Source organism: Littorina saxatilis, linkage group LG15 (assembly GCF_037325665.1).
Source record: "Littorina saxatilis isolate snail1 linkage group LG15, US_GU_Lsax_2.0, whole genome shotgun sequence".
Taxonomy (NCBI): Eukaryota; Metazoa; Mollusca; class Gastropoda; order Littorinimorpha; family Littorinidae; genus Littorina; species Littorina saxatilis.
In genome coordinates, this window is record NC_090259.1 from 32,891,901 (window position 1) to 32,906,644 (window position 14,744).

The 14,744-nt window shown below is 38.2% G+C and overlaps 1 protein-coding gene across 1 annotated transcript; it reads left to right on the top strand.

The window, feature by feature from the left end:
* The first annotated feature begins 379 nt into the window (after positions 1-379).
* On the top strand, positions 380-1,072 carry LOC138947996 (mucin-2-like). The gene has a single exon (XM_070319523.1). It carries the CDS (start codon positions 380-382, stop codon positions 1,070-1,072), a length of 693 nt encoding a protein of 230 aa, XP_070175624.1.
* The last annotated feature ends 13,672 nt before the right edge of the window (positions 1,073-14,744 follow it).

Below are 14,744 nucleotides of genomic sequence, written 5' to 3' on the forward strand. Positions count from 1 at the left end.
TATCAAAAAAATGAAAAAAACGTATGGGGATTTCATACCCTGGAACTCTCATGTCAAATTTCATAAAGATCGGTCCAGTAGTTTAGTCTGAATCGCTCTACACACACACACAGACACACACGCACACACGCACACACACGCACACACGCACACACACACGCACATACACCACGACCCTCGTTTCGATTCCCCCTCGATGTTAAAATATTTAGTCAAAACTTGACTAAATATAAAAATGACGGCATCGCCTTCCTGTCCAAGCGTTTCAAATAGGGATGTCATCATGACGGCATCACCTTCCTGTCCAAGCGTGTCAAATAGGGACGTCATCATGACGGCATCGCCTTCCTGTCCAAGCGTGTCAAATAGGGACGTCATCATGACGGCATCGCCTTCCTGTCCAAGCGTTTCAGATAGGGACGTCATTGTGACATCATCACCTTCCTGTCCAAGCGTGTCAGATAGGGACGTCATCATGACGGCATCGCCTTCCTGTCCAAGCGTGTCAAATAGGGACGTCATCATGACGGCATCGCCTTCCTGTCCAAGCGTTTCAGATAGGGACGTCATCATGACAGCATCGCCTTCCTCTCCAAGCGTTTCAGATAGGGACGTCATTGTGACATCATCACCTTCCTGTCCAAACGTGTCAGATAGGGACGTCATCATGACGTCATCACCTTCCTGTCCAAGCGTGTCAGATAGGGACGTCATCATGACGTCATCACCTTCCTGTCAAAGGGTGTCAGATAGGGACGTCATTGTGACGTCATCACCTTCCTGTCCAAGCGTGTCAGATAGGGACGTCATCATGACGGCATCGCCTTCCTGTCCAAGCGTTTCAGATAGGGACGTCATTGTGACATCATCACCTTCCTGTCCAAGCGTGTCAGATAGGGACGTCATCATGACGTCATCACCTTCCTGTCCAAGCGTGTCAGATAGGGACGTCATCATGACGTCATCACCTTCCTGTCCAAGCGTGTCAGATAGGGACGTCATTGTGACGTCATCACCTTCCTGTCCAAGCGTGTCAGATAGGGACGTCATCATGACGGCATCGCCTTCCTGACCCAGGGTGTTGGATAGAAATGTCATCACCTTCCTGTCTGATTATAGGGATGTCCCAGTTTGAAGAAGTAGTAACAGTGCTATCTGGAGATGGAGCTGAGTTGATCCCCTTAATTTCTCTCTGTTTTGTTTTCTTAATGGAATGGGATAATATTCTTGCTATACGGATGTGTTGCAGTTTTTCTTTGATGTTAATGCCTATCAATAGTCAATCAAGAATCAAATATAATCAAGGAGATGATGTTTTGGTCCTATAGCTTGGCATTTGATAATTTGATCAGATGGTTATAAAAAAAAAAAAAGCTGTCACTAGGTACTGATAGATATAAAGTCATAATGCACAATTTAAATCTGCCTCAATGCACTTCTAACAGAGCTTTAAATACCATCTAGTCACCAACTGCTTTACACATTCTTTTTGTCCTGAAGTAGTTATTCATGGTTTGGTTTTGCCTTTGTTGATGGTTTTTGACATGAAAGTCACCCCTTAATTAACATGAAGTTGGTGTGGCAGTGCACTTGAAAACGGACAATATTCCTATAAGTACTGTGTTGATCGAGCTAATGGTTTGACTGTGTTTGATTTTCTACACAAGTTTACAAGTTGAAAACGGAGATTTCTATTTCTCTGAAAAGTTATTCACCCTTATTTCCTTAGAAAAAAGTCTGGATTTGAATGTGACTTGCACTGCACTCATTTGCAATGGTAACTAACACATACAGCAAACGAGGCCAGTTGTTTGCAGGTACGGTACTGCATCTCTTTTCTCCGTAAATCCTTGACATCATAATACAGTGGCACTTGCAGGGTGAGGTCCTCTGGTCACAGGCCAGCTTGACCTTCGCGGACAAGCAAAATTGACCTTCAAGCTGAGCATTTAAGGTCATTTTACAGAAGAAAATTTGGAGTGGGCAAAATTGACACAGTTTGGCTCAATGTTATGGACGGCTTGATAACAGTTAGGAAAACGAAGTTTGAACCCCAACTAAGACCGAACCGGTTGCAATAATGCAAATGTAATGTTGTTTTTTTATGATTTAAACCAGAAGTCACCATTCTTTTTGGGACAGGTAACTCTTATAAAATTCTAATCCGGGGAGTGAGGTCCCTCTTGTTACCATTGGTTTTTTGACTGGTAAATACAAAAAATATTAATACATTTTATGTGCCTTATCACTACCAGTTTGGGCCTAGTATGGGAACAAACTTTGTTTGACTATGTATTTTTAAGCCTCTCCATCCATAAAACTAAGCCAAACTGAGTTCCAAATTTGATTGCTTCAAATATTGTTCCTGAATATTACTATTATATTTCTTCGGAAAGGCCTTTAATTTATCTGGTTAGGGTTTTAGGAGATACTTGTCCTGAAAAGAATGGCAACTTTTGGTTAAGAATCATATAGAAACAAAATTAAACTTGCGTTGTTGCGACCTGCTCCGTCTTAGTTAGGGTACAAACTTTGATTTTCTAACTGTTTTGAAGCTTCTCGGTCCCTAATACTGAGCAAAATTGTTTTCGCCCGCTCCAAATTTTCTTCTGTAATATGACGATTGAGTTCTGCCCTTAATATAATCATTCAAAACCAATTTGCCTGGCTGTTATTTCCCAGTAAAGAGTTCCAGCAGTGTCCCTTTGTCTAATACCTTGACCAAAATAAACCCGTCATGGCAGACCACCTGCAATGTAAGGACAGTTTTGGCTGGCTACAAGGGTATTTTGAATTCTGGTACCTATGTACCTTGATGGGAGCAAACTTTTCAGCTTTTTTTCTCCCTCCCAATTGTTCAGGAAGTATTTCTAACAATGTTGTGTTTTGAAAGAAACGTTAAACGCTGTACTACTCTGATGCACCTCTTAATTGAACTGTTGGGCACAATACAATGATGTAAAGTGTCTGATTTACTAGATAGAATATTTGACAAATACTTTTGTACAGACAATCATATTTAATAATGCATGAAAGAAATGCCTTGGACTTGTATTGTTATTTATATATATACACTCTGTATATATGAATTACGCACAAAGTGTCTGTTAAAAAAATGCTCATTTCCCATATTGACTTAGATTAATTACTCAGTATATCTCCGTCCAATGCAACCCCTCTTTCAGAACCTTCAAAGATCTGAAAAAATAAAGTCTTAAAAGGAAGGGAATTTTAAAATTGAGGTACATTTATTTTGGTCAGTACAGTGTCACCTAGCTGACAGCGAATCACCCTTGACCATTGTCACATCAGGTCCCGCACATGAATTAATTACGCTAAAAGCCTGCATGGAAGTCTATTAGTCTTGGCGAGAGAGAGAAATCTTTCTATTTGGGGTACTTTACGTCAAGACATTATATTTTATTATGTAAGAACATTTTAAAAGATGGCATGTGGGTCCATTTTTGCATAATTCACACACTGCTGCCTTCAGACCCAGAACGTAATCACAGGAAATGTTACATTTAATTACATTTTGGCGGGAGATTCAACTGACAAACCGCAAAAGTGTTTTTGCCTGGCTGCACACTAAAGGTATGTGCAGGCACCTGTGAGATAGTTGTGCAAAGTTTTTGACTGTTGATATCGTAATCTGGGACAAAAACACAAATCGTTGCGAATCAGCAATACTGTGACCCCTGCACTGCCCCTTTAAAGGAGGGGTTCCATATTTAACAGAAACTCGGGTGCTTTGTCAGTTCAAGTTTGGAAGTTGTGCAACATGGTGAAATTATATACCTTGTGTATTTTGTTTTTCTCTTTAAAATGTGAAAAGCTCTGCATGTATGGTTAATATTGTCAAAGACAATATTTGAGGTTGATGCTATATTGTGCAGTTTATATTGAGAGAAAAAAAGTTACTCGTAGGTTGCATGGACTTCTTGTCAGTGTCCTTTGTATCTATATTCATATTTATTCAGTTTGTAATATATTTTGACTGGAGTTGTGTGCTAAAGATTTCTTAAATTCATGTTGTGTTACAAAACTCGATTCAATATATAACACTTTTTTTCAGTGTGTATGAAAAATCTAGTTTCACACGATTTTTAAAGTGATTTGGTTTTATGCAGTTTATCATTCTGTTTTGTGTAGGAATTACTCATGTACATATGAAATTCAGAATACCCCCCGCGGGTTAGGGGGAAGAATTTACCCCATGCTCCCCAGCATGTCGTAAGAGACGACTAACGGATTCTGTTTCTCCTTTTACCCTTGTTAAGTGTTTCTTATATAGAATATAGTCGATGTTTGTAAAGATTTTAGTCAAGCAGTATGTAAGAAATGTACTGGAAACTTGCATCCTTTGTACTGGAAACTTGCATTCTCCCAGTAAGGTCATATATTGTACTACGTTGCAAGCCCCTGGAGCAATTTTTTGATTAGTGCTTTTGTGAACAAGAAACAATTAACAAGTGGCTCTATCCCATCCCCCCCCCCCCTCCCCCCTTTCCCCATCGCGATATAACCTTGAACGGTTGAAAACGACGTTAAACACCAAATAAAGAAAGAAAAGTACAGAAAGAAAGTACATATGAATGCAGTTAATTCATGGCACAGCTATGCAAAATCCACTACTTCGTAATATTGAAATATTTATATTTTATGGAGATGTGCATCTGTTATAATTTTAAACCATACTGTGTAGCGTCAGGCTTTTGGGTTACACAAATGAGCTCTGCTGTGCATGCTGGAGCATGTGTGTGTGTGTGTGTGTGTGTGTGTGTGTTTGTTTTTTCTTGCATGTGCGCATGAAAGAGAGAGAGAAAGAGATATATATAATTAACGACACCAAAATAGTTTGTTCTGGTGAATTATTCCCAAAAAATATATCCGTCCAATTTCTACCTACCAAGCTGCCCTCAATATCATGCTTGTATTTGTCATAATTAACTCTGTCTTATTATTTTCTTCTTTTTTTTTTTTTTTAGGTGTTTGCTTTTTATATTTAGTCAAGTTTTGACTAAATATTTTAACATCGAGGGGGAATCGAAACGAGGGTATGGTGTATGTGTGTCTGTGCGTGTGTGTGTGTGTGTGTGTGTGTGTGTGTGTGTGTAGAGCGATTCAGACTAAACTACTGGACCGATCTTTATGAAATTTGACATGAGAGTTCCTGGGTATGAAATCCCCGAACGTTTTTTTCATTTTTTTGATAAATGTCTTTGATGACGTCATATCCGGCTTTTCGTGAAAGTTGAGGCGGCACTGTCACGCCCTCATTTTTCAACCAAATTGGTTGAAATTTTGGTCAAGTAATCTTCGACGAAGCCCGGGGTTCGGTATTGCATTTCAGCTTGGTGGCTTAAAAATTAATTAATGACTTTGGTCATTAAAAATCTGAAAATTGTAAAAAAAATTAAAAATTTATAAAACGATCCAAATTTACGTTTATCTTATTCTCCATCATTTGCTGATTCCAAAAACATATAAATATGTTATATTCGGATTAAAAACAAGCTCTGAAAATTAAATATATAAAAATTATTATCAAAATTTTTTTTTCGAAATCGTTTTAAAAACCCTTTCATCTTATTCCTTGTCGGTTCCTGATTCCAAAAACATATAGATATGATATGTTTGGATTAAAAACACGCTCAGAAAGTTAAAACGAAGAGAGGTACAGAAAAGCGTGCTATGCAGCATAGCGTAACCACTACCCCGCTCTTCTTGTCAATTTCACTGCCTATGCCGTGAGCGGTGGACCACGAGTATACGGTCTTGCTGCGTTGCATTGCGTTCAGTTTCATTCTGTGAGTTCGACAGCTACTTGACTAAATATTGTATTTTCGCCTTACGCGACTTGTTTACATTTAGTCAAGTTTTGACTAAATGTTTTAACATAGAGGGGGGAATCGAGACGAGGGTCGTGGTGTATGTGTGTGTGTCTGTCTGTCTGTGTGTGTGTGTAGAGCGATTCAGACTAAACTACTGGACCGATCTTTATGAAATTTGACATGAGAGTTCCTGGGTATGATATCCTCAGACGTTGTTTTCATTTTTTTGATAAATGTCTTTGATGACGTCATATCCGGCTTTTCGTGAAAGTTGAGGCGGCACTGTCACGCTCTTATTTTTCAACCAAATTGGTTGAAATTTTGGTCAAGTAATCTCCGACGAAGCCCGGACTTCGGTATTGCATTTCAGCTTAGTGGCTTAAAAATTAATTAATGACTTTGGTCATTAAAAATCTGACAATTGTAAAAAAAAAATATATATTTATTAAACGTTCATCTTATTCTCCATCATTTTCTGATTCCAAAAACATATAAATATGTTATATTTGGATTAAAAACAAGCTCTGAAAATTAAAAATATAAAAATTATGATCAAAATTAAATTTTCGAAATCAATTTAAAAACACTTTCATCGTATTCCTTGTCGGTTCCAAAAACATATAGATATGATATGTTTGGATTGAAAACACGCTCAGAAAGTTAAAACGAAGAGAGGTACAGAAAAGCGTGCTATCCTTCTCAGCGCAACTACTACCCCGCTCTTCTTGTCAATTTCACTGCCTTTGCCATGAGCGGTGGACTGACGATGCTACGAGTATACGGTCTTGCTGCGTTGCATTGCGTTCAGTTTCATTCTGTGAGTTCTACAGCTACTTGACTAAATGTTGTATTTTCGCCTTACACGACTTGTTCTTTCTTTCTCTGTTGTAACATTTTTGTTCTTTTATCTCAGTGTATTCTTTCTTTTCTTCTTTTATGGCTGCACTTTTCTCCTCCGAGCATGTGTGCTAAATGTGATGTTGTTTTGTTTGGGGCTAAGTCAAATTGCTCATACCGTAATCTCTTCTTGCTCAATGAACAGTTGTAAACATACACCATACTTTTTGTGCCGCTTTAATGTGTATGTATTTGCATATTTTATATTAAAATTTACTGTGATTCTCTGTTTTGTGATAATTATATATAATTAGTGTATCTATTGAATTCTGAAAACTGTCAAAACTGACCCAAAAATCTGGCTGCTCATAATATATACTGATTTACATATACCTCAATTTTATTCTTTACTTTTGTTTACACAGACATTGCCAGTATTGTGTTTCTGATCACTGAAGATGTTTCCTGTGAACCGGCACGGTTGGCCTAGTGGTAAGGCGTCCGCCCCGTGATCGGGAGGTCGTGGGTTCGAACCCCGGCCGGGTCATACCTAAGACTTTAAAATTGGCAATCTAGTGGCTGCTCCGCCTGGCGTCTGGCATTATGGGGTTACTGCTAGGACTGGTTGGTCCGGTGTCAGAATAATGTGACTGGGTGAGACATGAAGCCTGTGCTGCGACTTCTGTCTTGTGTGTGGCGCATGTTAAATGTCAAAGCAGCACCGCCCTGATATGGCCCTTCGTGGTTGGCTGGGCGTTAAGCAAAAACAAAAACAAAAACAAAAAAAAATGTTTCCTGTGACCTCGTCAGCATGATTGAAAATAGTTTTTGCAAACAGAAAGTTGATCCGGGTTAGATTAAAATCTACATCAGTTTTCAGCTTAAATTCTGGTCACTGTCTCATCTCATGGTTATAGTTGATTCATAAGCAGATTATACATTTGCTACGAGGCACTACATGCATCTCCATGTTGCCTTACTTCTCCTGGGTTTTACACCAATCTGCTGTTTCAGAATGACTTATCTGTGATACAAAAAGACCAAAAAGCACTGTACTCACGTTAAAATGACAAACAGGAAACAAATAACGGTGACGTTTTCGACGGTCGAAACTTCGCCGTTATTTGTTCCCTGTTCGTCATTTTGGTTTAAACATAAGTTTATTTTAACAAAGGTTACAATCATGACATGTATACAAAGTTCACAGAAACAGCAACAAGCTAGAAGCTTAAAGTGGTGTTCCTGCATGACAGTACAACATATAAGGCGGTAACGGCTGAACAATTTGTCTAAATAAACCAAATCTATTAATAACGTAATAAACGTTGCATAATGATTATAAAGAAAGACAGTAAAAGGAAGTGGGGGGGGGGGGGGGAGATGAATAAAAGAAGAGGGATGGATAGGAGATGACTGCAGAAGTTAAAGTTGTTGTCCGGCTTGTAGAGCATTTATATAACGGCCTGAACGTTCAATGAACGAGTGTACGGTGGAAAAAATGTTCCTGTTCAAATCTAAAGAATACTGTCTGTCTCCGTTTAAAAGGTGGGGGAGGTGAATTGTGTGATTAGGGAGGGTATGTATAGTTTCTTGACGTGCTTCGCGATAATTTGGACAATCGAGTATGAAGTGTTTTACGGATTCGGACGGGAATCCGCAGTCACAAGATGCATCTGTAGCAATATGGCGTCTCACTAGATCGTTATTAAGATCACTTATATATAACCTGAGCTTACAGTGAATTATTTGTGACATGCGATCTCCAGAATAAAAATAACACGGCATTTTAACGTGAGTACAGTGCTTGTTGTCTTTTTGTTGTTCGCTCTCATGTGCAGTCGCCATTGTTTATTTGCTTATCTGTGATAATCATATGAATGCTTTTTTTGCATTTATCATTGTCTGTGATTGGGATTCGCATCTATGTTTTAGTTTGAATCTATCATATTCTTACTGACAGCTATTTCTGTGATGGTAATTTCATGAATAAGATTTGTATTAATGGATACTCGCCAAGCTGCATAGCCCCGTCTGAGGATGTAGTCTGTGGAGAGAAAAAAAGAAACCCAACTAATTAAACAAATCAAAACACATGTATCCCTTCATGGCGTAGTCATGTGTGTAATTGAATGACTTCCAATTCATTTCTAATTGACTTCAAGGTTAATCCAAAAATGACTTATTAATGTCATAAAGAAGTCAGTGCATTCCCTGCATGATAAAATAAAGTGAACCTTAAAGGCACAGTGAGCCTCCCGTAAACCATCACAGATACCGTCAGGCTTTTACACACAGTACAAACACCCTTTCATTTAAACACTCACCTCTGGAGAACATCCTAGGTGCTCTCCGTAAAGAGCGAGCAATTTTCAAAGAATTTATTTTTGGGTGGTTTATCTTACCCCTGCCATCGTGAACCCATGTGATCCAGTTTCCCTTTTTCACAATGCAGTCGTCAGTTAGTAATTTGAATGCGACTCGATGTGAGCTTATCTGCAATAGCACGTTATTATGTACCTCTGACTATGCACAAAACAAACGGCTGTGGTTCACAAGAACTCTCGCGATGGCTTTTGACTGTTCAGAGGAACTGGCGATAGACATAAACCGTCGTCTGCTACGAGAACCACGACCTTGCGTGACCCTGCTTCTGGGTGTTTCTTTTTTCAAACTTTCAAAACTTCGAATTGTACTGAATTGTCTTGATGAAAAAAGAATTCTTTTATGATTTAAGAATGTTTATGTAACAAGCTGTCAATTTATTATTTAGATTTTAAAAGTTAGGTCTGACGCCAAAACGCACCACAGTCCGATTGTCTCTGACACAATCCGTAAAATTAATTCTTTGTAAATTGCTCGCTCTTTTTGTAGGGCACCTAGGATGTTCCCGTTTGGTGAGCGTTCAAATGGAAGGGTGTTAAAAAATTGTACTGTGTGTAAAAGCCTGACAGTATCTGTGATGGTTTACGGGAGGCGCACTGTGCCTTTAAAGATAATATAATGTGGAAAAAAACACCTGGAAAAGTACATGAAGTGATATTAAATGTTTCATTTAAGAACCTGTAAGTGACAAATTTTATGTTTTAAGTGTTTTTTTGAAATTAGTGTGTGTATGTGTATGCGTTTGTGTGTCTGAATATATGAATATATAGTAATTGTGTTTGTTATTTTACCTTGGTATATTAATGCACAATATAAATCTCAGTCTGTGATATATTTTGTTTACATTTTGCAGGTGTTAAACGTGCTGTTTTTTTAACCAGTCTGCATTGAATGTTGTTTGTATTTTTCAGTCATGTTATGTTGTTTTGTTGCCTTTTTCTAATATGTAGACTCAAAATATACATGATTTTGTGTTTAAAGGAAAATGTATTTGCAGTTTTAAGTGATTGTGTGTGTTCATATTCTTGTTATTATGATTGTTTCCATGCTTGTTTGTATAGATGTGTGTTTGATGTAGTGTGTGGGTGTACATAAAAATATGTGTTTGCATGTGTTTATATATTGAATGGTTTCTGTACAGCTGGAATCAAAAATGCATTTTTCAAATTACTTGCATGTTCCTACCTGACATTTGTATAAAGTGTTTGTCTTTTCTGTACCATATCGTTGGTTTTAGATGTAACTATATTTGTATCTTAAATAGTTAATGCTTATTGGCTCACGTAAGTGTAGCCTATGCGATCGTAACTTTGTCTGTCTGTGCGTGCGTGCGTATGTGCGTATGTGCGTGCGTGCGTGTGTATGTCTGTGGTAGAAACTCTAACATTTGAAGACGTCACGTTACATTGACGTCACATTATGACGTAAGAGGGTTAGACGTCACGCGAAGGAAGTACTGAAAGTCTCGGTCATTATTATTTTGAGCGGGCCGAGACTAGTGTACATGCAGACAGACAGATCTAGATCTAGTGTCTCGCTTTCTTGCACAGTTTCACCTATTCTCTTTCTGTGTGTGTGTGTGTGGTGTGTGTGTGTGTGTGTGTGTGTGTGTGTGTGTGTGTGTGTGTGTATGTGTGACGGAGTCAGTGATTGAGTTTGTGTTACTGTTTGTTTCTTACGTGAGCCTTGATGGCTTCGCCTCTTGTTTTTCTTTAATTTTAATGACAGTAATGTTTTTTACTCAAAAGTATGAAATAATGAGGTGATAATGAAAATGGTGTCATATTGTGCCCTTTTGGACAGACCAAGTGATGTACCTAACTGTTGATTGTTCCTGAATACAGTGCAACTTCCTGCAAAGACTGCTTTTTACATTTAGTTTTGACTAAATGTTTTAACATGGACAGGGAATCGAGATGAGGGTCGTGGTGTATGTGTGTGTGTGTGTGTGTGTGTCTTTGTGTGTGTGTGTGTGTCTGGGTGTATGTGTAGAGCGATTCAGAGAAAACTGCTGGACTTATTTTCATGAAACTTGACATGAGAGTTCCTATGTATGATATCCCCTGACAGTTTTTTCTTTTTTTCAATAAACGTTTTTGATGACATTATATCCGGATTTTCGTGATAGTTGAGGCTGTCACGTCCTCATTTATCAACCAAATTGATTGAAATTTTTGTCAAGCAATCTCTGACTCAGTCTGGAATTTGGGATTGCATTTCGGCTCGGAAGCTTAAAAATTAGTTGATTATTTTGCTCATTAAAGTTGTCCTCAAAACCTAATTTTCAGTAACGGATTTAAAAATCACTGCATAGTAATTTACTCATCTTCCCTTGAATTCAAAAATATATAGATATGTTATATATACTATAAAAACGCTCTCATAATTAAAGAAAATACGTTGAGTATAATGTTCACATGCTTTGCGGAGACGAGCGTGACCCGTCTCGGTCTTCGGTTATGGTTAACCGAGACTAGCTGAATATAGTCTCGCCGATGACTGGTTTTTGGAGTTGATTTTTTTAGTTTGATGCCTACAGATTCACTCAATGTTTTTATATCGCTTCACGTGACCTGTTTTTACATTTAGTCAAGTTTTGACTAAATGTTTTAACATCGAGGGGGAATCGAAACGAGGGTCGTGGTGTATGTGTGTGTGTGTGTGTGTGTGTGTGTGTGTGTGTGTGTGTGTGTGTGTGTGTGTGTGTGTACCCGTACGAAATGAACATATATGAACATATAAGAGACATATACATGGGTGGGAGTTCCTCCGTCTCAGACGGATTTCCGTCTCAGAGAAATTTTGACAATTTTTTTTTTTTTTTTTTTTTTTTTTTTTTTTTTTGCGCCCTCATTGATAGTCATCTCATACTGTGTTATGCCAAATGGACTGATAGTGCACTTTTTGTTGTTTCTAATGCTTGCCAGGTCCCTAAAATTTTTAGTTTTTGTTACTTTTTGTATCTCCAACAAGGTTCTTATTTATCAGAATTAAACTCAGGAGAGGCCAGAGAAACCCTTTTAAATTCATAAAATTCGTTTTCGGCCGGGGGCCTTCGCCCCCCTGGACCCCCCACCAGGGCGCTGCCCCTGGACCCCGCCGGGGCCTTGGCGGCCCCTGGACCCCGGCCTTAAAAAAAGTTCAGTCTTGGAACAATTTTGGGCTCCCACCCATGCATATAAGAAACCTATAAGTTTCTTATAAGAAACATATAAGTTTCATATATGACAAGTAAAAAGCTATGTATGTCAGTTGTAGGAATAGGTTTCTTATAAGTCTCTTATATGAAAAAGACCCCAATTCATATAAGAATCATATATGAATCATATATGAGAACCTGCACTTCCAGAAACCTATAGTTCTCTTATATGTTTCTTATATGAATCTTATATGACTCATATGAATCATCACTTAGTTTCTGCATAGGAGAATTCAGGACTTAGAAAAAATATTGGACAATGCTGAATTAATGGCAATACTGGCTTTCATATATGTTTCATATATGAACAGGAAGTGGATGGTTTGCCTTGAGCATTATCTCCCCCTGACTGAACGGCCATCTTTGTGACAGCAGCTCTGTGAGGATGTTTAGCAGAAAATCAGTGAAAGAGCAGGACTAAAATGCAAAGTTCTTACAGAAATAATTGGACTTGATGTATGAATATGTGAAGAGAATGTTTATGTCATGCTGATGTTTGTGGGTGGCTGGCAGCCCAACCAACCCAACAGCTTGACACTGACAGGTTTGTGTTTTTATTCAAAATCCAGAATTTCCCTCCATAATTTGTTTTACTTTACAGTTCTGGTTCTGCATCAGGTGATCAAATGTTTTTAATCCGAATATAACATATTTATATGTTTTTGGAATCAGAAAATCATGAAGAATAAGATAAACGTAGTTTTGGATCGTTTTATAAAAAAAATAATTTTAATTACAATTTTCAGATTTTTAATGACCAAAGTCATTAATTAATTTTTAAGCCACCAAGCAGAAATGCAGTACCGAAGTCCGGCCTTCGTCGAAGATTGCTTTACAAAAATTTCAATCAATTTGATTAAAAAATGAGGGTGTGACAGTGCCGCCTCAACTTTTACAAAAAAGCCGGATATGACGTCATAAAAGACATTTATCAAAAAAATGAAAAACACTTCCGAGGATATTATACCCAGGAACTCTCATGTCAAATTTCATAAAGATCGGTTTAGTAGTTTACTCTGAATCGCTCTACACACACACACGCACAGACAGACACACAGACAGACACACACACACACACACACACACACACACACACACACACACACACACACACACCACGACCCTCGTCTCGATTCCCCCTCTATGTTAAAACATTTAGTCAAAACTTGACTAAATGTAAAAAAAAGTAAAATTAGCGTCTGGGCAAGCACAATGTTTCTGATGTATAGCATATTTAAGGTGGACAAAGTTGGTGGACAACTTTCATGAGATTAAAAGTGTACCCCTTGCTTCTGCTACATACCTTGTGATCGAAAGGTCGCTGGTTCGAATCCGGGCCGGGACGGACATAGGTCAACTTTATGTGCAGACCCAGAGACGATATCCATCTCCCACCCCCGTGTCACCACAGTGGCACGTAAAAGACCTCGGTCATTCTGCCATAAGTGCAGATGGCTGATACCACCTAAACACGCATACACTTGTGTATCTCATCTAAAGTCGGGTTAAAACCCGGGAACATGCCCCTAATGGCTTTGCCGTGAGGGCGTAAAACTTGAATTTCTCTCTCTGCTACATAGCTGTGTCTCATTTGAAGATATGTTTTAGATTTTCTTTTTAAATGCCGTGGTTTTCAAAGAGAAGTTTCCGTAATTTTGTTTATAAAAATGTGTACAAATCATTGAACATACATTTACCAACTTGCAAAACAAACTGAACATCCTGATGGGTTAAGCTTAGCTTATATTGCCTACATTTGAAGTCGGTACAGTAATGTTTTGCTGGTAAGCAACTTGCATAATTGGGCTTGATTTATTTTGCGAGAATTATTTTGCCTCAACATGTATATCAAACAAGTCGCGTAAGGCGAAATTACTACATTTAGTCAAGCTGTGGAACTCACAGAATGAAAGTGAACGTAGTCCGCCGCTAGTGCAAAAGGCAGTGAAAGTGACGAGCCTGTTTGGCGCGGTAGCGATTGCGCTGTGCTTTACTGTACCTCTCTTCGTTTTAACTTTCTGAGCGTGTTTTTAATCCAAACATATCATATCTATATGTTTTTGGAATCAAGAACCGACAAGGAATAAGATGAAATAGTTTTTAAAACGATTTCGGAAATTTAATTTTGATCATAATTTTTATATTTTTAATTTTATAAGAATAAAAAATAACACCCAAACACCAAAATGAAATAAATATTTCGGAGTAAAAACTCCTTCTTCAGTAATGGAATCAAAACAAACGATGACGTAAAACCAGAAAGGAAATTACGTAAGAATACAAATGACGTCATTCTAAAAATAGATAAAACACGTGCAAATTTGCTATTGTTCTCTCTCTCTCTCTCTCTCTCTCTCTCTCTCTCTCTCTCTCTCTCTCTCTCTCTCTCTCTCTCTCTCTCTCTCTCTCTCTCTCTCTCTCTCTCTCTCTCTCTAAAGTAAGCAGTAAAGGTAAAACGTCATATGTTTGCAAGCACATACACTTGAGCACAC

Coding starts and splice junctions, on each gene's coding strand:
- LOC138947996 (XM_070319523.1), top strand. CDS start 380: ATGACGGCATCGCCTTCCTGTCCAAGCGTTTCAGATAGGGACGTCATT.